This window comes from Lampetra planeri, chromosome 26 (assembly GCF_965212315.1).
Source record: "Lampetra planeri chromosome 26, kcLamPlan1.2.h2, whole genome shotgun sequence".
In the NCBI taxonomy this organism is placed as follows: domain Eukaryota; kingdom Metazoa; phylum Chordata; class Hyperoartia; order Petromyzontiformes; family Petromyzontidae; genus Lampetra; species Lampetra planeri.
Window position 1 is genome coordinate 6,661,500 of NC_136132.1, and position 22,066 is coordinate 6,683,565.

A 22,066-nucleotide genomic window follows, 5' to 3' on the forward strand; every position below is an offset into this window, starting at 1 on the left:
GAGACCATTACAGTTCAATTAAAATCTTCACATCTCAGTCCATGAACCAGAGCAGAAATGTAGTGGCAAACATTTAGAGGCACCAACATCCTTCTGTGGGCAATGAAAGCAAATGTACATGTGCCTGGTTGTATAACTAATCTGGCTAAATAGGCATTGAAGACACTCTCGCTTTTCCTTTCTGTGCCAAAGCCTCTTAACTCCAAACAATTATTACATCCATAAAAAAGCGTACGTTCGCCCTACTCTGTAATATTGTCATGTCTGGGTTGGAGCACCCAGTTCCGATCTCACTGCACTGGATAGAATTCAACGTCAAGCAGGCGGGTTGACGAATGGTCCAACACTCGCTGATTCACCGCAGTCATTGGCTCACCGGCGGTCAGTTTCGTTCTTATCAATCTTCTATTGCTACTTCCGCGGTTACCGTGAATGTGTTGTTGACCATTTGACATTGTGGGCCCTTTGGGTCTCTGCTCAGCAATTGTGTAAAAAAAAAATATTCATTGGTTATGACAACTGACCAGGGGATGGCAACCAAATTAACAAGAAGAGAAGTTTTTTTTCGAATTCGGTAAAAAAAAACAAAGTCAATATTTCAAGAGCCGCCAATGCACTGTGTGGCGAATCCGAGATGGTGGTCCTGAATTAAAAAAACGGTTACGAAGCAGCAGCCCTTAAAGAGTCGCATGCGGCTCTGGAGCTGCAGGTTGCCGACCCCGATTATAGACCTTTACAAGAAGCACATGTAAGTGTTGCCAACGCCGATGACACCAAAATATTTAGTCTGGGCCAGACACATGTCTGCATTCATTTGCTGTGCGATGTGCATATGCTGTGATAATCTGCTTTGATTGATGAGGACTTGAGAAAGTTTCGGAACATTTCCCAGATGGTGAACAGCTGTGTGTGTGTATTACATCAGTTGTGTCATCATTATTTGCAAGTTCATCTTTTTCGTAGGAAACAAACTCGAGTAAAGTGCAAAACTTGCGGCCCTGCAAGTGATTATTTCATGCCATTCCTGCACGAAGGGCCTCAAATCGAGGGAGCTCTCAAATCGAGGGGAGCTCTGTTTGAAGCCAACACATTTGAGAGCCACCCATTCTTTCAACTGCCGCGCCAGGAGATCGTTACTCCACCATCATTCCTTGATATTGGTTCGTCCGTAAATATGCCGGTGTAACAGGAGGCATGGTGTCCTTTTCTTCAATGTGACTTCATCACAATGACCATGCAGAGTGATAGTATTCCCTTGCTTCTCAAATCGATGACAAATCGAACTCAACATCCTCATTAATCGTGGGGGGAATGCCCGGTTTTTTGTTGTTGCGCGTAGATGAACGCTCGCCCGAGGGATTCTGCCTTGCGAGAGAATGAATGAACATGTATTGAGATTAACGAGAGAAACTAACGAAGAAAAAAAAGGGACTGTTATGGTTAGCGGGCACGCACAAAGCGAGTGTGAGTGCATTCTTCAAGAGGGGCATTCGTGTTGGCTGCAATGTGAGCAGACAATGAAGCAACTGAGACGAAGTGGACCAGGGTGGAGCGGTGACATCGACCGAGCTGACGCAATGTGTTCATAAATTATCTCGTTCTGTCGTATTAAAGTTACACGAAATGATGGGTTACCAAAAATGACTGTGCGGCGTCGGGAAAGAATGCAATGTGCACTTCTAAAGAGCAACTCCCACAGCAATTGTTGATTTAAAAAAACAATGTATGAGCACAATTCCTATGCAGTACTGTGGTATGTGCTGTGCTGTGTGTGTGGGTGTTCAAAGCCCAAGATTGGGGCCTGCTGACTTATCTAGCCTCAGCTTGACTCGTGTGTGAATTACTGGTCGCGTTGGTTGTAAGGTTACATTTTAAATGTTTAAAGGTTCAAACTGCATTATTTGTCTGTCATAATTATGTTAAAGAAAACAAGTGTAGCAATTATTTATATTTAATTGAACAAAAAAAAACTAATAGCCTCGAGCAAACCAATGTTTATTCGAAGTGTCAAGGCTCAAAGAGCCAGAGTAGCCACACACACTTCCAAACTTGTCATCTGGGTCTCAACGCAAACACTCGATGACTTATCGTGAGGAATGACCATCTTTGATGTTAAACAACAGGCTCCGTAAGAGCTTCCTAAAAGCCAGATTATACTGATGTCTCGTGAAACCACATCTATAATGCAGATGACTTTCCTTTTTTATATATAAAATGGAGGAGCTTTTGAAGATTGCTCTTAAAATCGTTTGTAAAGGGTCGTTTGGATTTCATTTGTAAATAAATGATTGAATGATGTAGATTAGCACATTGTCTGACTGTTATTTTTAAGTCCTGTGTATATACATCAACAGTCTTCCTCTTCTTTCGTACGGCTTACGTGGTGCAAATCAACAACTGCAATGTCACATTCAGGTGGTTAAGCCGGATAACCGCGGCAGGAGTAGCGCTTGCGATGGTCTCCTTCGAATTTGTGGATCGACCACGCGCGAATCCCAAAACGTTGAAACGTTTCCAAATTTCTACCAAACTCGGACGTCGTTGTGCGAAAGAAGTTGGAGAAATGGGAGCAAAAAAAATCGCCCCATCAAATGGGTCCCCTCCAACCTCCCGATTTTCGAAGTGCTTGTCACCGGCACAACCGACCCATTGCGGTCAGATTACGAATTGAGATTGCGTGCCCACAGTGCCAGGTGGGGTCGGGCCTCACTAGTGCACCTTAACAATACGTGGCTTGCTCATTCGTTACGATAACAAACCGGCTTACACCATCCTCGCCTCCTGCACCTTGCCCCAAGCCCTCCATCGCCAAGGGCTTTTGTGCTCCACCAAATATATGTATTCAACGGCTACCACTGCTCATGAATGTATCGTGGGATTCGATTAATATATACAAAAGCAAAGACTCTTCTTTTGACATACAGTATATTTTAATAAACTGGCATCGTTAACCAACATTCCATGCGGAGAAGCGGATATTTTTTTTTGTACAGAACAATGCATATCAGCCACATTAAACCGATTCATGGATTTGTTCATCACAATAGGGCATGCAAAACCTGTCACATGCAATGACAAATATGCAAAATATAAATTTCCAAAATATAAACATTAGCGAGAAAAAAAAGAGAGCCGTGTAATTGGAGACCCCCCCCGCGTCTTCCTGTGCAATGTCTCCCCCCCACCCTCTAAACCGTCGCATTTAAATCCCTCTCGTTTTGATGCCTGGCCCTTTCCCCACCAATTCCCACCAAATTCAGCGCATGTTACGCCTAGAAACAAAAAAAATAACAATACGACACGAAAACCATTCAGCCACATCGATGGGTTCACAAAGTGCTCTGTACAGTAAAAAAAGTAATTGATATAAATTATATACTGTATATATATAAAAACTGCATTTTCACAGTCCCTTTCACATCAAAATATAAACACTACCAATGACATTCAACGCACATCACGATATAAGCACTGGACGGTTTAAAGGGCTCATAACAACAGCTGCTTCAGAGTAGAAGTACTTTATGGTGCAACAGTCACATTACAAGTGGCATCATAGCCCGTGGATGATGCTGTCCGGCGGTGAGTGGGTGGAGGGGGGATCGCTAGCGCTGTGTGTTGTGTGCAGTGGGGTGTGTGTCTGTGTGCGTGTCTGTGTGTGTGTGTCTGTGTGCGTGTCTGTGTGCGTGTCTGCACGCATCGTGCGAGGCATGAGAAGACAGGAGCAAAATCCAGAGCGGACGAAGGGAAGTGCTCATTTGACTTTCACTTCAGGGGCAACCCCTCCCATTCAAATCCATAGACGCCACTGGCACAGCGAGGGGCGTGTAATGTGCCCCACCAATCAGGCTTAGCTGGGTCTGCGTTAACAAATAGAAGGCCTCACAGCTCCTTTCAGGGAATGTATGCAAGTAGAGCCCCTTCAAGGGTTATACCCCAAACACCTCATAAGTAGCAATACTAATTGTTCGAAAAAACGTCTAACGCTGGCTGCTATAGGTTTATATATATATTTTTACATATATTTAAATTACTATTTCTTAACATGATGTTTACAAGATATACAACACTTTTGCCTGTGGAGGGGGAGGGGCGGGGGGGTAAAGATGTGATGTATCATGCAGGATTTATTTACAAAGCTCAAATAACATACAAAACCCGAGCCCAACGTTGAACCCTGTAAAAGGAACCCTCAAGATCATAAGGAGCCTCACATACGAGCACGTTGTGACATGATGAATTCCCCTTGACTGATTAATGCAACAAAACAGTGGAAACATCTGTTATGTTATTAATTGCATCCTCCCAATAAACTGAATTTTATTCAGACAGTATTACAAAAAGTGCGTCTGCTGTACATATACATATTCCTTTTGGTGGCGTGGTGAATGGATGTCATTAAAATAATTGGAGCGAACATCATAGGTGTTTTAATATTTCACATACGTGTAAGTTAAAATACCTCTGATTTTGTTGCCTGGCTGCATTGCTCAAAATAAATACAGATTTTTGTTTTCATTAATGCTCGTTTCTTTTAATCATTTACTCGCATCGTCAGCAAAGACATCAGAAATTATTTGCCACAACACCTTTAGTTACGTCATATTTCATTATTATTTTTCAGCTTGCCTAGATTGTTTGTTTGTTATAAATCTATATACGACTTTTGGAATGTACATGGAATGTAATTAAATAATTTTAAAGACTTAAAGATGGACAAACAAACATGATAATCGTAAAAAAGCAAGGGATTTTTTTGGTTGACTTGACAACACAACTCCATTGCACGTGTGTGAAGACACGTTTTCCAAATTCTTTGCGTGTCAACAACAACAGCCGTCACATATATAAACCTTCGTGTAAATAACCCGAAGTGTTTGACCAGTAACCACACTCATTACTATGGCACCTCTCTTACCATCATCCAGGGAAGAAGACTGCCAACAATCTCCTTCGCGGACATCAGCAAACCAGCATGCCCTGCCAATGACTATTTGAACTATTTAGTACAAGCTGTACAGAAAAAAACCATAGATTTCATTTTCATGTATAGCCCAAATATGCTTCAGACACATTTTCAGAATGATATTGCCATTCAGAGTTCATGAACTTTCAAAAAATTAATGTTAACAAACGACGATGTTTAGCCCTTTGTCCATATACTGGTGGATCCTCGTTCTACCCGTGCCGTGCCGGTCAGGAAGATTGTTTGAAAATACTTCTCCAATCTGGTAAGTAAAGGTTGGTGAATGGAGCAGTTCTGGACTGGTTCAGCTATCACTCCAATTGATGTTAACCCTGGCTGGAAATCGAACTCAGGTCGTCAGGACAAGAGCCCAGTGCACAAATCGCTGCACCACTGATCCACCCTCAACTTGTGTTTCCCGAGAAAGTAAGTGCCAATCGCATCGGTTAAATCTTTAACAATGCTTTCTTCATTACTTTAGAGGAATTAGGTTTGTCAATGACAGTGCCACGGCATTGATTTTCGGGGCGTCTACTCATTTACGATTGGGCGGTGTACAGTGATATTGAGGTTGTGAGTTCAAATCCCAGTTAGGGGTCGAAGCAATCCATAATTTTCATCATCATCATCATCATCATCCCTGCGGGGATGAAAGTGATGCCACACCAGGGCTTTGATATCAGTGTAGTATGGGTGCTATTGGTTGCATCAAACCATTGGTTAATGCATGACTTTCCTGCTGCCTTTGATATGGTAATGTTTTCGTCTAAGTACAATGATATATATCAAGTGTTTCGTCAATGAACATTTAACTGGAAGCCAAACGCACCCAAGCAGACAAAACCTTCGTGCTAATATCTAAAATTACTTGATAAACGTTTATAAAATGTAGTGCTTCTGTGTTCTTGTCTTGTCCGTATTTAAATAAGATGCTAACTAAAATACAGTCTTTGACACATATTTGAGCTACCATAACAGGAATCCAATATCATATATACATATGCTGAAAGCAAAAAAGCGACTCAAAAATGATTCTAGGCAAGGCTATTATTGTTAAAGTTCACATTTTTCTGTTGCACCACCATGAACTTCATACTCCATTATATTTTCAACAAAAAAGTTTTGCTGGCTAGCTGGATCGCCGGCAGGCATGTGCGCGTGGTGACGTCACCGCGCGCACCTGCGTGATGACGTCACTCTCGCGCCACAGCGTTGAGGCGGGTCCGTGCGTCACGCTGACGTCACGCCGCCCCCCCCCCCCCCGCCCCGCCCCCCACCCTCCACCCAGGCCGTGCATCCCGCGCAAATACGCGGACAGGGCGAGCGTCTCGTGGACATCATTTAAACCTCATGGAATGCATTACAGCATCCTACATTTACATATATACGAGCACATATATATGAATGCAAATATATACACAATGCAAAAAAAGGTAGAGAGAGAAAACGCCTTCAATTTAGCCATATAGACTGCAAGGGTTAGTGCTGTTAGCGAGAACCTATTAAGGCTGGTATGGCAAACAAGCAGGTGGTGTGGCCAGCACCATGCCTGGCTTGCCTTTGTCTCCGCAGTGCAACATTCCGCACCAAGGTACTCATTTAAGGCTGAGTCAACCTATGGGAGACCCAAAACAGGTTCAGATGCCACTTCCCTACTGATGTTATCCATGGCTGGGGAAAGCCAGGCCACTGGAATTACAGCAGGGTGCACCAACCAGTGCCCTGTCGCTCCCCACATTTGCTACACACACACACACACATATACATACACATATGTACTATATACACGGATATATAGAGTGATTTTACCCGCTTACAAAAAAAAATCATCGGATGCTTGCACAATTCACCTCTAATGGCGGTCGGCACAAAATAAAAGTGACGACACCGAGAATTTAATTTACGTGAAGGCGGCGCAGTCAAAGTTCCATGCAGACGGGCAAGTGGATGGCACAATTGGGCATCAGAGTACCAGAAAAAATAAACCTGTGAGTGCCCTGATCACCAGCGACTGACATATCTTGATATTTACAAGACCAAGCAAAACTAATAATTCAAAAACACTGCTTTTTTTTTAAAGGTGGTGTACGGTGCTCTGTCCATCTGTCTGTAAATGTCTGTCTCTCTGGCTGTCGAACTCTTGGCCTGCAATGGCAAAGTGGTCCCCATGTAGCGACGTAGGCATCGGCCAAAGACGTTGACGGTTCATTTGACATGTTCGGCTGCGTGAGAAGCGCAGTAGAACTTCTTGTGGGCAATAAACGTGGACAAGTTGCTGAAGTGGATGTCGCACAGGCGGCAGTATTTGCCGTTGCCATTGGCGGCGGCCGAAACGCCTTTCACGGCGTATTGCGGTGGCTCAGAATCCACCTTCTCTGGCGGAGGAGGAGGAGGAGGAGGGGGAGGAGCACCAGGTGAGCCGGATGAAGGGCACGCTCCCCCATCTCTCTCCGGATTATCGGTGGACGACGGCGACGCGGCCGTGCGGGCGTCCGCCGGCGACGTAGAAGACACGACCCCGAAGGAATTGCCGGGACTCTCCCGCTTAGCAGAAGTGGAATCCCTCCCTTCTCCGGGACCCTCCGCTTTTGCCGAGGGGGACGGAGGCAGGAAAGGCAGAGGGCCGCTAGGCTGCAGAGGCACCTGCTGAACATCGGCTTTGGCCGCAAACTCCCCGGGTGGCGTGTCGCTCGGAAAGCCCTGCTGCACCTTCAGGATGTCGAACATGTTCTCCCGGATGGCTCCCCCGTACGGGAGGAACTGCTTGTGGCTTTCGTGCAGCGTTTGCACGTGGACGAAGAGCCGAGTGGCATCGTGGAACACCTCCGAGCAGTAGAGGCAAGACACCTTGGCGATGGGTGGCATGGACTTGTGGTTGCCTGCGTCGCCGTTCATTGAAATGCACTGATCCTTACCGTCAGAGTAGCTTGATCCAGCCGAGTCCCTCTTCGACGGCTCCCCCAGTTTTGCGTGCCGGCCTCCGCTTCCGTACCTCGACTCTCGCCTCCGAGACGGTGCCTCCACAAACTCGGGGCAGCGTGCGGCCGCGGGGCAATGGAACTGCTTGTGCACGATGTAGCCCTCCACCTCGGTGAAGCTGATCTTGCAGGAGGCACACTCGTGGTAGTCCTGGAACCTGTCCTGCAGGCATTGCTTCTTCTGCTCAGGACCATTCAGTTTCTTGCTCAGGTCAATTGGACCGTCCGGTCCGGGGCTCCCCGACGAATCTACGAAGCCATTGCTGCTGCTGATGTTGTTACCGCCGCTGCTGCTGTTGCTGTTGTGGTGGTGGTACTTGGCTGCCAGGAGGAACTGCGGAGGCTTCAGCAGGGGATTGTAAAGAGCCTGCTCGAACGGGTAAGGGAAGGGCGGCACCACCTTGGACTTTGGGTGCACGCCCATGATCGACATCCCATTGACGGCGCTCATCGCGGAGAAGCCCTGATGAGAGCCGGGCCCACCGCTGTTGAGACGCTGCTGCTGATGATGCTGCTGCTGCTGCTGATGCTCGGAGGAGGAGGAGGATGAAGAGCGCATTTCGTAGAGCTTCCTGCGCCTCCGTGTGCGGCCGCCCTGCGGGAGAGCGGGCAGCTTGCTGGCCAGCGCCGCTCGCTTCTGCAGCGGCTCGTGCCGCGTGGCGCAGTAGTACTGCTTGTGCACCATGAACGTCTCCTGTTTGCTGAACGTGATGTTGCATGCCTCGCACGTGTTCTTCTTTAATTCGCCGCCGAGCAGCGGAACCGGGGTACTCTTCCCGTCGGTAGCGCTGGCACCACCACCAGCAGTGCCGCTGCTGGTACTTCCACCACCGCCGCTGCCACCACCACTGCCACCGCCGCCACTTCCACCACCCCTCTCGCCGTTCGCTGCCGTTGCAAGCGCCGTCTCCATCGCGGACGCCTCCACGTTGGAGTTGCTCATTTTGGGAGACGCCAAGGGCCTCCTGGCCATCATCTCGAGTGCCGGCTCCGGGTGGATGAGCGTCGATTTGAGAAGGCTGCCCTCACCGCTCTGCGGCAGTCCCTTGAGCGGGTCCTTGTGGAAGAGCGAGCCCTTGGCCTCCGATTTGTGCCGTTGGGCGACGTTGATGAACTCTGCGAGGTGCTTGTGCGCGCCCATCCGCCGGCTCGTGCAGTAGTACTTCTTGTGCACCAGGTAGTTCTCCAGGCCATTGAAGGTGATGTTGCACTCGAAGCAGGTGGTGCCTTTGGGGAGCACAGGGCCACAGAAGAACGGAGGTCCATGTGGCGGAAATCCATGCACATCCTGCTGCTGCTGTTGCTGCTGCTGGTGAACCCTTCGGTGGACCAGCTCCGACATCTTGGCCAGGATCTCCGACGCCTGCGCCGTGCCGGAAAATTCCTGCGGTAGGAGGTACTTTGGGAAGGGCGACCCCACCAGCAGGCTGGGACCGATGCCATACTGCATCGGCGACGTGGCTGGGCGTGGACTTAGTGGCTCCGACTTGAAGTCCGCGTGGTGACCGATTTTGTTTGGCGGAGAAGCCCCGTGCACCTCGCCTTCCCCTTGCACGCGACCATTGCCCAGAAGTGGGGACATATTGCCGCAGTCCTCCATGGAGCCCGCACCACTGTTGTTGCCGGCGTCCTTGTCATCTGCCAGATAGTCCCTCGGGCTCCTGTTCCTATCGAAGCCGTCTCCCGCGAGTTCGTGATGCTGCTGCTGTTGTTTGCCGCTGGCATCGGCGGAAGCTGCAGGGCGCGGCGTCGCTCTGCTCTCGCCGCCGCGGTACGGCTCGCTAAGCTGCTGAAACATGGAGGCGGCCGCGTCCACCAAGACGCACTTCTCCCGCTCGACGGCGTTCGGGGCGTCAGCCTCGACGCTGCCTGCTCGTTCATCCGACCCGTGGCGTGGCTTGCGGTGCCGGGATCTGTGACTCTGCGGAGAGCTGGACTGCCCGGCCAGGCCAAGCGTCTGCTCGCTGCTGCTCTGTTGAGGATCGTTCTGCTGCTGCTGTCCGTGGTGCTGAAACGCGCCCGGCTGCTCGGGTGAGCACAGGTGGCGGCTGCAATGCGATGTACGATCTTCTCCCATGCAGCTGCAGGCACCGAAGCTGATTTCGGACGGAGGCCCAAAAGGACTGCTGGGCTTGTTACCTGTAAGACGAAAAGTAAGAAAGAAAAAAACAAGCGTTAGTGCCTCCGTGTGTGTGTGCGTGTACGCGTGTGTGAGCGTGTGTCCGTATACGTGGGAAGCGGTAGTGTGGGGAGTGGTAGTGTAGTGGTTAGCGCACTGCAAGATGAAACACAGCGACCTGAGTTCGATTCCCACTCACGGCCAAAAACCAGTGACGATTATTTGAACCAGTCCTGGGCCTCTCCTAAGTAGACTCAGCTTCAAATGAGTACCTGGTACGGTGTGTAAACATTACCACTGGCAAGACAAAGGCGGCCCAGCGTGGTGCTGGCCACCCACCCCCTCGTGTGCCATGTTGGCCTTTATCTGTGTTCACTAACAGCACGTGCCTCAAAAGTCTGGTGAGGCTATATGGCGAATATGTCGTTGTTGGTTTAAGCGTGGAGCATCTGCCAGTCATCTCTGTCAGTGGGCATTTGACACTTCACATAGCTTGAAAATGCACCTAGCCTGGCACAAGATCTTGTGGTGATGTCACATCACTTTGTCGTGAATGGTGGATGTTGTTGTTTTGTGTGTGCGTTCCTTTATGAAAAAACAAACATTCGTTGTGAGTAATGGAGATGATTAAATATTGAGTTGTGGAGGTATTTCATTTTCAAATGAAGCTATTGCTATTTAGATATTTTGTATTATTTACTCAGTGATCAGTTTTCTTAAAACTTATGAAGTGGTTTGAGTGTGTGCTAAAAACTGTATCGTAATATAATTATAATGTATATTGAACTTCTTTCGCACCGTACATAACAAACCGTGCTAATCGGAGGCCTCAGCCTTCTGATACATACTGGAATTAATTGCCCACCTTTGTCTTCCCACCTGTTTAGAACTTGTCAACTGTTCATCCCTCTTCGATGCTGATTGTGATTAGTTTCACAAAAAAATATCGAGCTTTCAACAGTTACTATAAATAAACATAAACACATCGAAGGCCCGGTGGCACCGAGTGCTCATTGCACAATTAAACAAAAAACCCCATCGCAATTCGAAATCCCAGTTGTATCAGTCGAATCTGCCATTCATCCCTGCCGCGTAGCTAATACTTCCCCGTTACGGGAAGTGAAGTGGTGGTTGCACTGCACTGAGAGAATGTGAAGTCTCCATCATTGGCTCGAGGCTCTTCAAGGAGGTGAACACCGCCCCCAGTGGTAGCGCTCGGTAACAATAAATCCAAGCAAATGCGCAGAGTCCCAAAGAACGTAACGGGACCTGGATCACCGGTGCATCAAATATCAGCTACAATTTCAAGTAATAATAATAATAATAAAGATAATAAACTAATGGACGTGAAAAAAATCCGATTGATATCACGTCAATCTTGTCTCGACATCGATCCCTCTTCTCATCTCGCCAGAAATGTTGTTTTGATCACAGCCTGCAATGTGCTAACACCTGCCACTGACCACACCCCAGGTTTGTTTTCATCGGGGAGGCATTGCTTATAATCGTCTGATCAGGCTTGTTTTAGAGATGTATATGCATGTGTAAAATAAGACAACTGCACAGGCTTCCATATATATATTTTTTTAAGTAATAGAATTCAGCAACGTACACACTAACGCATACCTATGTGCGTGCATATGCGTGTGCAGGCGTGCACATCTGTGCAACGGAATATAAAATGGCACGAGCGAATGTAAATAGGTGAATGCAAATTGATTTCAAATAAACTGATTTTGCTGAACTGGAAAGAATCGGGGGGGTCAGCATTTTGGCTGACAGTTCTAACTCAAAGCTGTTAAAGCCTGCAAGGCCACAAAGACTCGCGTACGCGGGCTGCAACAAAGGAAAGTGGAAATGCTACAGAAAAAAATCGCACGCAGTTGCACATGCAACTAAAATCGCATGATTTTTATCGGGCGAACTCCTTTGTCCGTCATCTCCTCCCGTCCACTTATCAATTAAAAGTCGACAAAGGCGCGATATCGCCGGAGAGGACCGTGTATCAGCCGTGGTACAGGTGCCGTGGGTATCAGCATCCACCTTTGCAAACAAATTCTTTAGTGGTGAGCGAGCGTCTTTTGAAAAAAAAGACTCGGCGTCTTCTTTCACCATAGGCGAGGTAAACAAACTAAAGATGTGCTTCTTATTAGAACATAAAATGAGCAAATGCAAGCTTGTGCCTGCGAAGACAAAACGCGAGCTCTAATAGAAACCAAGAAAGCGAGCGCTGTAGTTAACGAAGAACCCGTGTTGATGCGTTTTGTTGCTTAAAATTGTGACGCTGTGGAGAGAAAGTAGCATTGCTATTGTGATATTCAGCGTTGGTTAAAGTTACACAGTTTAATTAAAAGACCTTTGCTCTTCAAATGTCCAAAAATACATGTATTTGTCCTATCAACTTTCAATGATAATTCCGGCTTCCGTTGACACCACGTTCTTCAATATTTGGTAATTTCCACAGAAGCATGCACATACCAACAGCCATCGCTCACTACCAAGAAGTGGCTTTGATGATAAAGACAACACCCCCTGTTCAGCCTCATGAACTTCAAGGTCAAGTGCTGTTAGTGAGCATCTATTAAGGTCAGTGCAGGGTATGATGGGTGTTGAGACCAGCACCACACCTCGCTGTCTCTCCCCCAGTGCTGATGATTACACACTCCATCTGGAGCTCATTTAAGGCTGTGTTGACCTACAGGAGGTCCAGGAAAGGTTTATACACCAAGTATGATACGTGAACATATGTGGACATGGCTTGGGGATTGAACCCAGATGACTGGGATCATAGCACTGTGCACCTAGCATTTTCACACCCACAGTATATCAATCGCATATAAAATATGTATACTCTAGATATATTCTAATTGTATTCCAGAAGGACTATACATTTGAAATTTGGCAACAAAAAATATAGTGAAGTCTGAGCTATAAGTGACATCAAAAATGAACCCAATTTTTTTTATTTGGGCCCTAAAAATTACAACGTCGGAGGTGGATTGGTTTTACTCCTAGGGCAGGTCAGCCTAAAGTTATTTAAACAAGTTATGTTTCATTATTACACTTGTTTACCGAGGAAAGCCTCACTCAGTCAGGAGGGTCTTGACATATATACAGACAAAAATGGCAGCAGGGGGCCGATGATTGCCATGCTTATTCCAAATGAGTAATTATGCGAGCTTTTGTATGACCTCCAGCACACAATGGCCAACTCTTGCGATTTGCTATTTGCGTGTAACCTCCATCGTGAAGCAGACTGCGCGCATCGTTATGGTTAATACAGCCGCAGTCATAACCAGGGCAGCCGCTGCAATCGAACCGTGAACCTCTTCAACAAGTGGCGCACACGCGCCACCGCTCGGCCGTGTCACTGCCAAAATAAAATAAAAATGATCTCTATCATCAGTGAACCAAGGAGCTTGCCTCTCGCCGAGTGTGTAAGTGATGGTGCTGGCCACCAACCCCTTCTCGTGTCCAGTGCCGGCCTTCACAGGTGCTCCTCGCTAACAGCACTTGCCCCCGACAGTGTTCTACCGGCTATACGGGGATCTTTGTCTTTGTGATTCTAAAGCCGGAAGGGAAACAAGGCAAAGCCCCGCTAACGGCTTACTCGTTTCATATGCAACGATATATGCTTGGACCATTACCCTCGCCGAAGAAATTCCAGCAGAGGGCATTAATGAGCCATGCCCAACATAATCTACCTAGACGAAGTTCTTAATGTGCGCAGAGGCCCCGGGAGTCTTGCCTGAATTCCCAGTCCACATTTTCTTAGCTATTCATCGCAACTCCCCTCGAGAGAGCCGCATTGTTGGCATCCTTTTTGTGCGAGCGAATTGATGAAATGCGTGCCGTCCTGTGCAAAGCAAAGCAAAACAAAAAAACGACCCTTAATTTTGCCGTGCGAACATCGGGAATTTTTTCCTGACGCCGCCGACGTCGCGTCGTGTAGCCCGCACGGGGGGCAGGGGGTGCCTTGCACCCCCCCCCCCCTCTTCCTGGTGGTCAAAGCTACGAGTTGGGGGGTGGGGGGGCCTTGACAACCGTCGTGGGATACGTTTTCAGCAACAGTGTAAAAAGAACGCAACTATTTAAAACGCGGTTGAATCGTCTTGGTTCTTTCGGTAAAGTCACGTAGAAGGGAAGTAATAAAATAATAAAAATAAAACATAATAAAATAATTCTCACGACGTTTCGGCTACAACGCAAGCAGCCGTCTTCAGGTTGAATGTTTGTTTTTTCTTTTCTTTTCATGAAAATGATTTCAATTACGCTCCACGTTTTATTTTAATTTAACGGAGAGCAAGTCCTGGGGCCCCCACCTGACCGGTTGCCGCACCCCCTGAGCTGATGATGTCGCCACTGGGCGATGGCTTACTGGAACGCTTGCCTGGTGTTAACGAGAACAAACACCCCAGCTGTTAACTCGCTAAAGCAATCGGTTACGAGAGTGCCGCTGCGCCGTACAACACTCCACGTTGTGTTTACATTGTGGGCCCGTATTCATAGTGGAAGTGTGGCTCTCTCGTGACCCATTCCTGCGTGGCGGTCTCAATAAGGGGGAAAGGCTGATGACTTAAAACATACGTCAGATACGTTACGTCAGATACATTCAAGAACTTTCCCCCCCCTCAAACTTGTTAATAGAATATATGGCAAAAGAGTTTGTAAAAACATGTCCTTGGCTGAAAAGGTTGGTGCAATGTTTTAAAACCAGCTATAGGTTTGTTTCAAATATTTATTTCTGCTTAAAAAAAAGGCATTTGCAATTTTATGAAACTGCAACACGTTGGTCTAAAATACGTTGATAGTGAAATGCGGTACGCCTAATATGGACTTGCATCCATACAGGCAAAGACAATACATACAGCATACAATATTAAGTATTTAACAATGCATTGATTCTTCGATCAAAAAACAGTTCTTACGTTCAAGATGCACTGAATAAATTGTGTGCGGGTGAGTTTGAAATGTTGATGGTCTATGTAAAGTATATGTTAATATCGAGGGAGAACCACTTCGATTTGAAACTGGCGTCCCGAGTTCGATTGCCGGTCACGGCTAACATCATTGGCGAGTTGTCTCTGAACAGGTCCCAGGCACCCCCCCTTCACCATCGCGCACTCACCATCAAGCGAGGTCAGACAACCCCATGACCAACGCAGCGTGGCAAGGATTCCATCCAGCAGTGGATTAACAAACAGCGATAAAGTGTGAATTTTCATGCTCACGTTACATCTAGGCGTGCAAATCGTGTCGAATTTTTTTTTTTACTTAAATCAAATCACATTCCTGGATTGCCACAATTCCTTGAATCAGTGAGGGGGGGGGGGTTGAGCTGAATTGTTACATCTACAAAAGTTAATCCGTACATGCGCTTGATGACGATGGTGGTGGTGGCGATGGTTATTCTTACCCCTCAATGTATTTAATTATCATTGATGCGCAATGTATTTCATATAACATCTACAATGCCACACTTATTTTATGTGATAAAGCTCATATTTTGAATGAATAAATAAACGTAGCCCCTGTCTGCCAAACCTCAAAAGGCACACATTGCTTTGATACATTATTTGAAATGTGTTTATTTACGTTAGATCGAATAATACATTTATTATATTTCCATCATTTGCAAATATCCCACTTCGGCAATAAGAGCAATTGAAATTTGCAACAGAAAGTCATGTTTACACCAGACCTTACTGTCACACTATGGAATACACCAATGCTACAGATTCGTTAGCACCCATATTTTAGAGCAAGCAACATTCGCAGGTATTTAAACGCCTTTTAGACGAATCTCAACAAACCTCACTGTGCTAGTATGTCCAGCCCCGCATTCCTCGTCATCAGAATGATGAAAGTCAAGGTTCATCAGATGATAAAAGAAGATTCTACTCATTTGTCAAAATTTGCAGTGTCGTGTTTTTGTCACTTGGAGTTGTTCAGTTGCCACGGTAGCCTTCCAGAATAGATTGCTTATCTCCGTATCTCTTGAGTGGTTGATATTTTCTATATATAAAAAAAAATGATGACCGTGATCATTAGGACCGGAACATTTCATTCTTGGCAAGGCGCATGTAGAAACATGGAAAATGCTTTGCGGGGAAATGCAAGATGCATTGGAACATGTAACATTTGCTGCTCCAGTTGAATATATATATGCATGAACATAATGATTCATCATCTTGGTTCTTTCGGTAAAGTAACGTAGAAGGGAAATAATAAAATAATACAAATAAAACGTAATAAAATAATTCTCACGACGTTTCGGCTGCGTTGTGGCCGAAACGTCGTGAGAATTATTTTATTATGTTTTATTTTTTATTATTTTATTATTTCCCTTCTACGTGACTTTACCGAAAGAACCAAGATGATGAATCCCTGCAGTCACGAAAGCTTTAAATCGAAACATACTGATTTAGTTCACTAAATGTTCTCCCACTGCGCTATGAGCCCGGCAACGTAACCATGGCTTGATATCAGTGGCGTGTGATATCTGAACCAGTCCTGGGCATCCCCATTGGCCAACTAATGCTGACCAGGGTGGTGAAGTATGGTCAAACAGCTCACATAACCAGCATGGCATTGAGAGTCCTTCATCCATGAGTGGATTAACAAAGAGCGATATGTATATATATATATTTCGATTTAAAGCTTTCGTGACTGCAGGGATTCATATTCTTGGTTCTTTCGGTAAAGTCACGTAGAAGGGAAACAATAAAACAATAAAAATATAAAACAATAAAATTATCACGACGTTTCGACTGCAATACAAGCAATCATCATCAGGTGTGAAAACACAGTAAGAAAAAAACCCGCCACTTTTTTCTCATTTTCTTGCTGTGTTTTTCACACCTGATGACGATTGCTTGTGTTGCAGTCGAAACGTCTTGAGAATTTAATTGTTTTATATTTTTATTATTTTATTACTTCCCTTCTACGTGACTTTACCGAAAGAACAAAGAATATATATACATGTTGTTTATATCTTCTTGGTTCTTTCGGTAAAGTCACGTAGAAGGGAAGTAATAAAATAATAAAAACAAAACATAACAAAATAATATAATTCTCACGACGTTTCGGCCACAACGCAAGCAGCCGTCCTCAGGTGAAGAATGAAACACCACCAAGCTAGGAGCGTATATTTAAGCTGGGTTGGAGAGAGGGAGGTGGGAAGAAGAGCGCCTTAACACCTCCCCCCCTCCAACCCAGCTTAAATATACGCTCCTAGCTTGGTGGTGTTTCATTCTTCACCTGAGGACGGCTGCTTGCGTTGTGGCCGAAACGTCGTGAGAATTATATTATTTTATGTTTTGTTTTTATTATTTTATTACTTCCCTTCTACGTGACTTTACCGAAAGAACCAAGAAGATGAATCCCTGCAGTCACGAAAGCTTTAAATCGAAATGTTGTTTATACTTGGACAGATAAATACTAATGTATACTAATGTATTTAGCAACTGAGAAACTCAAAGAAGTGCACCATTATTATTAAATGCCACTTCTGCAGATTTTGTGTAACAAGTACATCAATCGGGAAGGTCCTTATTATGACCAAAATAAAACATTTAAATCTATCATCCAGTCCCAAGTTGCCTTATTCAAATAAATGCTCTTGGAAAATATTGGTATGAAAGGGGCCATAGGTTTATGTAATACATTCTAGTTTTATGTTGGAGACAAAAACAACATATTCCAACGAAATTACATTATTAAAATAGCATTTTGAAAGATAACCACGTGTAGTAATGATAACAATGAACAAAAAAAACAAACAAACAAGGAGGTCTCTTTGTTTACTGAAAATAATGAACGTTTAATCGATCGCCCTGCACGTTTGACGTATCCCAGCAGCATTCGCTCATTAAGGTATCTAAAAACCCTGGACTAGCTTCACCGTCACTGAGCTTCATCAGTAGGGTGTGGCCCATTAATCCAAGCCTCCTTGGTGGCCCAACATTATCGCGCACGGGAATAGATGACAGACATTAGCAAAAAAATGCATATTGATTGACACACAAGAGATAACCGCGTGGAAAGTGTCAATAATGTGAAGAATCATACCGAAGGCAGGCACAGATGAATACGTGTGGATGCGAGGACATCTCTGGAGATACTGTCCTGCATTAGTGGTTCTGACACAGATGCAAGAAATGAGATAATTTTCCCGAATTAGTGGGATCCCCCCGCCCCCCACCCCCCCCCACTTTTCATCAACAAGGGGGAGGAGTTGGCTGGGCAGAGACCACACGGCCGAAATAAGTTTACGTTTTTTTCGGACGTTAATTTCATCAATTCGGTTGGCGTCTGTGATTTTGGCTTGCGATGGCCTGCATCTGCTGCAGTGATTATATGTGCGTGGCCGGTTTTATATATAAAATAATGCCTCCAAAGTAATGTGCATAACAACTCGCTTCAGAAAAGACCGGGAGGGCTTGGCACATGCCCTTTCTCGGTGGACAAGAGCAACTCTTTTGTCACTGCGGCTTACCGTCACATCACATGATGAAATGATTATCTTACATACATCATCATCTTGACGACTGCTTATCCGCCACGCCTGCATGAAGGCATCGCGGTGCCACCCGCCATGTATAGCAATTCCAGTGCCGCTGCCATCCATCTCAATCCTGCACGTGGGCTAGTCTCATCGCTCCATCTCCCAAGTAGTCGTCCACCTGGGTGCATCCCCCCCCCCCCCTCTTGGGCCGCCATTTCATCATGCGTCTCATCGCATCTCGTGATTCGTTCAGCCACAACTGTATTTTAACTTTCGATTTAAAGCTTTCGTGACTGCAGGGATTCATCTTCTTGGTTCTTTCGGTAAAGTCACGTAGAAGGGAAATAATAAAATAATAAAAATAAAACATAATAAAATAATTCTCACGACGTTTCGGCCACAACGCAAGCAGCCGTCCTCAGGTGAAGACCAGGTCTGTCGGGGAGCCAGCGTCTGAATGACGCTGAATGACGCTGTCTCCCAGACAGACCTGGTCTTCACCTGAGGACGGCTGCTTGCGTTGTGGCCGAAACGTCGTGAGAATTATTTTATTATGTTTTATTTTTGCTATTTTATTATTTCCCTTCTACGTGACTTTACCGAAAGAACCAAGAAGATGTATTTTAACTCTTCTTAAATTGTCAATGTGATCTCTGCCTTGGCTCTGATCCCTGATCCACGTGTTCCGTTTGTTCTGCTTCTCAGGCCAAATTCAGGCACGCATGTCTCAGTGCTCGCTCGTGAACTTTCCACCTGCATAAGCTAGCGGCGTGTACAACATTATCATCGTCAGCCCTTTGTAAATCCACTGCTGGATGAGGGCTGCCCCATGATGATGTGAGGGTCGTGGAGGTTATCTGATCATACTTCACCACACTGGTCACTGCAGGTTCATGAATGGAGGAGCGTCGGCGTGGCAGCTAAGAAGAACAGGACCACGATGGATTTTGCTGTTCTACCCAACCGCTGCTCACAAGGTAGCCTTGCAGCAGCCTATAACACCTGTCACAACATATCGTGAGGCTTCTTAGACTGCTGGGGATGGACTGCAGGCTGGCGTATCCAGGAGCACAAATTCTCGCCCACCTTTGTATACCCAGTGCTATCTCCCCAGTTAACACCACGATACCAGATACACATTTTGGCTGGGTTTGCCCAAAGAAAGCCCAGGACACGATAATGTTCCAAATACCACTCATGTGCACAGCCAGAAATCAAACCCATGGCAGCCAGAATTGTAGTGCGGTGTGCGGACCACCATACGCACGTAGAGAAACAAAGACAAAGGCTGCAGTTTAGACATGCAAACCGTTATGGAAAGTGCGGTTAGTCAAAGACGAAAAACACCATGCATACATAGCCTTACATAGCCTGTCCAAGCAAGTGATGTTCATGAGCACCAATTAAGGCCGACATGGCACACGAGAGAGAGGGATGGCCAGCACCATGCCCAACTGCCTTTATCTCCCCATCGCTGCACGGTGTACACATTCAAGGCCGAGTCGACCTAGGGGAGGCCCAAGACCAGTTCAGATGTTGGCCAGCCGAATGAATCTTACGCGACTGCGACGCATCACAACAGTGGGACGCATCGTGAGCTCGTGTCCACTGAAGCCAACAGCTACTCAATTCACATCCATCAAACACAGGTTGCTGGTTTCGTAGTTGCAGGTTCGATTAGCACAACACCACTGCAGACACATCTCTGCATGTGTACATGCACGGGCATTGATGCACGGGCATTGATCCACAAGCACAATGCTCACACGCATATCCATGAACAACACACGCACGTGCACATTATTGTGCAGCGTATATTATTCTAGTTAGTAAATGTGGACATTCTCTCGAAGCAAATGACCATTCGGAAATGCGGAGCAGGTCGGCGTGCAGTTTTAAACGTGGCAAGTAAAATGAAATTAGGATTAAAATACAATTAGTGTTAAAATAACATTAGTATTCGTAAAAAAAGGGGGGCATCTGATTGATGACGTTCTTACACGGATGTAACATAATTGCGATTGGGAGGGTGTGATGGCATTGCCAGCCAAAATAAGCATAACCAAGAACAAAACATGCATCAAGGTGCGTGCAGAATGCTAATTAAAGAAACTTTCAAATGAAGCTCACATTGCGAACTTTTTTTTAAAGGTATTAAATGTATCATTTAAAATGGAAATACTTCTGACAGGCCTCGATAGACATGGTCAGATATCATTAATGTAATATTTTAATACGACTTTGGCTGAAGCGGCTCTATTTTTAAACACTAGAGCGCATGAAATCCACAAAAATTACGAGCCATAATTTGAACTTGAATTTGACTCTGAAATTAACAAACCCATTAAAAAAAATCACACCAGTATGATAAGACGCAAAGAGGGGGAGTGTATTTTGCGATAAGCAGGAGGATAACTCGACTTGGCCTGTCCCGAATCCGTTATCTGTGAGACACAGGCGATGATGACTAATTGCGAAATACCTGCCAAGTTTTTAATTAACACTTTGCATAATTAATATGCAAATGAGATTTGAAATGCAAATAGGGAACATTAATTTTTGCCCCTGCAGTTTTTATCTGTTTCTTATTTACCTAATGTCTTTGAGTTATCGGCAAATGCCAGTGCTATTCTGTCTGTACAAAGGTGGCAGGCGTACGGTTAGGCTCTTTCATTTCGCAAGCTTTTTGTTCCAACTTTGATAAACCTTTAAAGGTACTTCTGTAGCCACAAACTTTATAAAAGGATATTTCTGATTCAACATAAACAAAACGCGCATACACGCATGCGATATGCATGTACACGTGTACATACGTAGGGTAAATATGGTGTTTGCAAAGCCCAAAGATATTTAAAATAAAAACAGATGATGATTAATGCGTTACTGATTATAACATATTTTGAGGTATTTTTTTACGTTATGATAATTTTTGGAAATTATCACAATCAGGATGTAATATATAAATATAGCAGACACAAAATACATGTTTGTGGTAAAAAAAACATTTCTACATTTTTAAGTAAAACATGGAACCAAGGATTTTAAATATTTCAGAATTTTCCTAAAAACATCATCATGAATACATTTAGAACAAAATACTTTTAAATTATATATAAAAAATAAATCAATGTTTAATGCAAGTTCTTGATGTGGAAATTCAATTTTTATTTCTGTAATGATTATTTAAGCAAGTATTATATGTATTTTAACATGGATAATGCTGATTAAAACAGCTTTACTCCCACATGACAAGTATTGTATGAATCATTAAGAGATAAGATGCAAGAAAAATAATTATTGCGACCATGACTTACAAGGAGAGCTGTGCTTTTGTTTGTAGGGATGTGGACACAAAGACAAAGCATCCCAGTATAGCCTTTAACAGGCTGCTGGGGCAAGTGCTGTAAGCGAGCACCTATGAAGGCCGGCATGGCACGTGGGGTGGTTAGGTTACCAACACCACGTTCGACCATCTTTGTCTTCCCAGTGCTGATGTT

The 22,066-nt window shown here is 45.3% G+C and overlaps 1 protein-coding gene across 1 annotated transcript in view; it reads right to left on the minus strand.

Moving 5' to 3' along the window:
* Positions 1 to 7,040: 7,040 nt before the first annotated feature.
* Positions 7,041 to 22,066, minus strand: part of LOC144727797 (zinc finger protein ZFPM2-like) — a 189,660-nt gene continuing 174,634 nt past the window's right edge. The window contains exon 9 of the mRNA XM_078606909.1: positions 7,041 to 10,083. Coding sequence (XP_078463035.1) covers positions 7,172 to 10,083 — 2,912 coding nt within the window. The 3' untranslated portion in view covers positions 7,041 to 7,171. The remainder of the gene's footprint in view (positions 10,084 to 22,066) is intronic.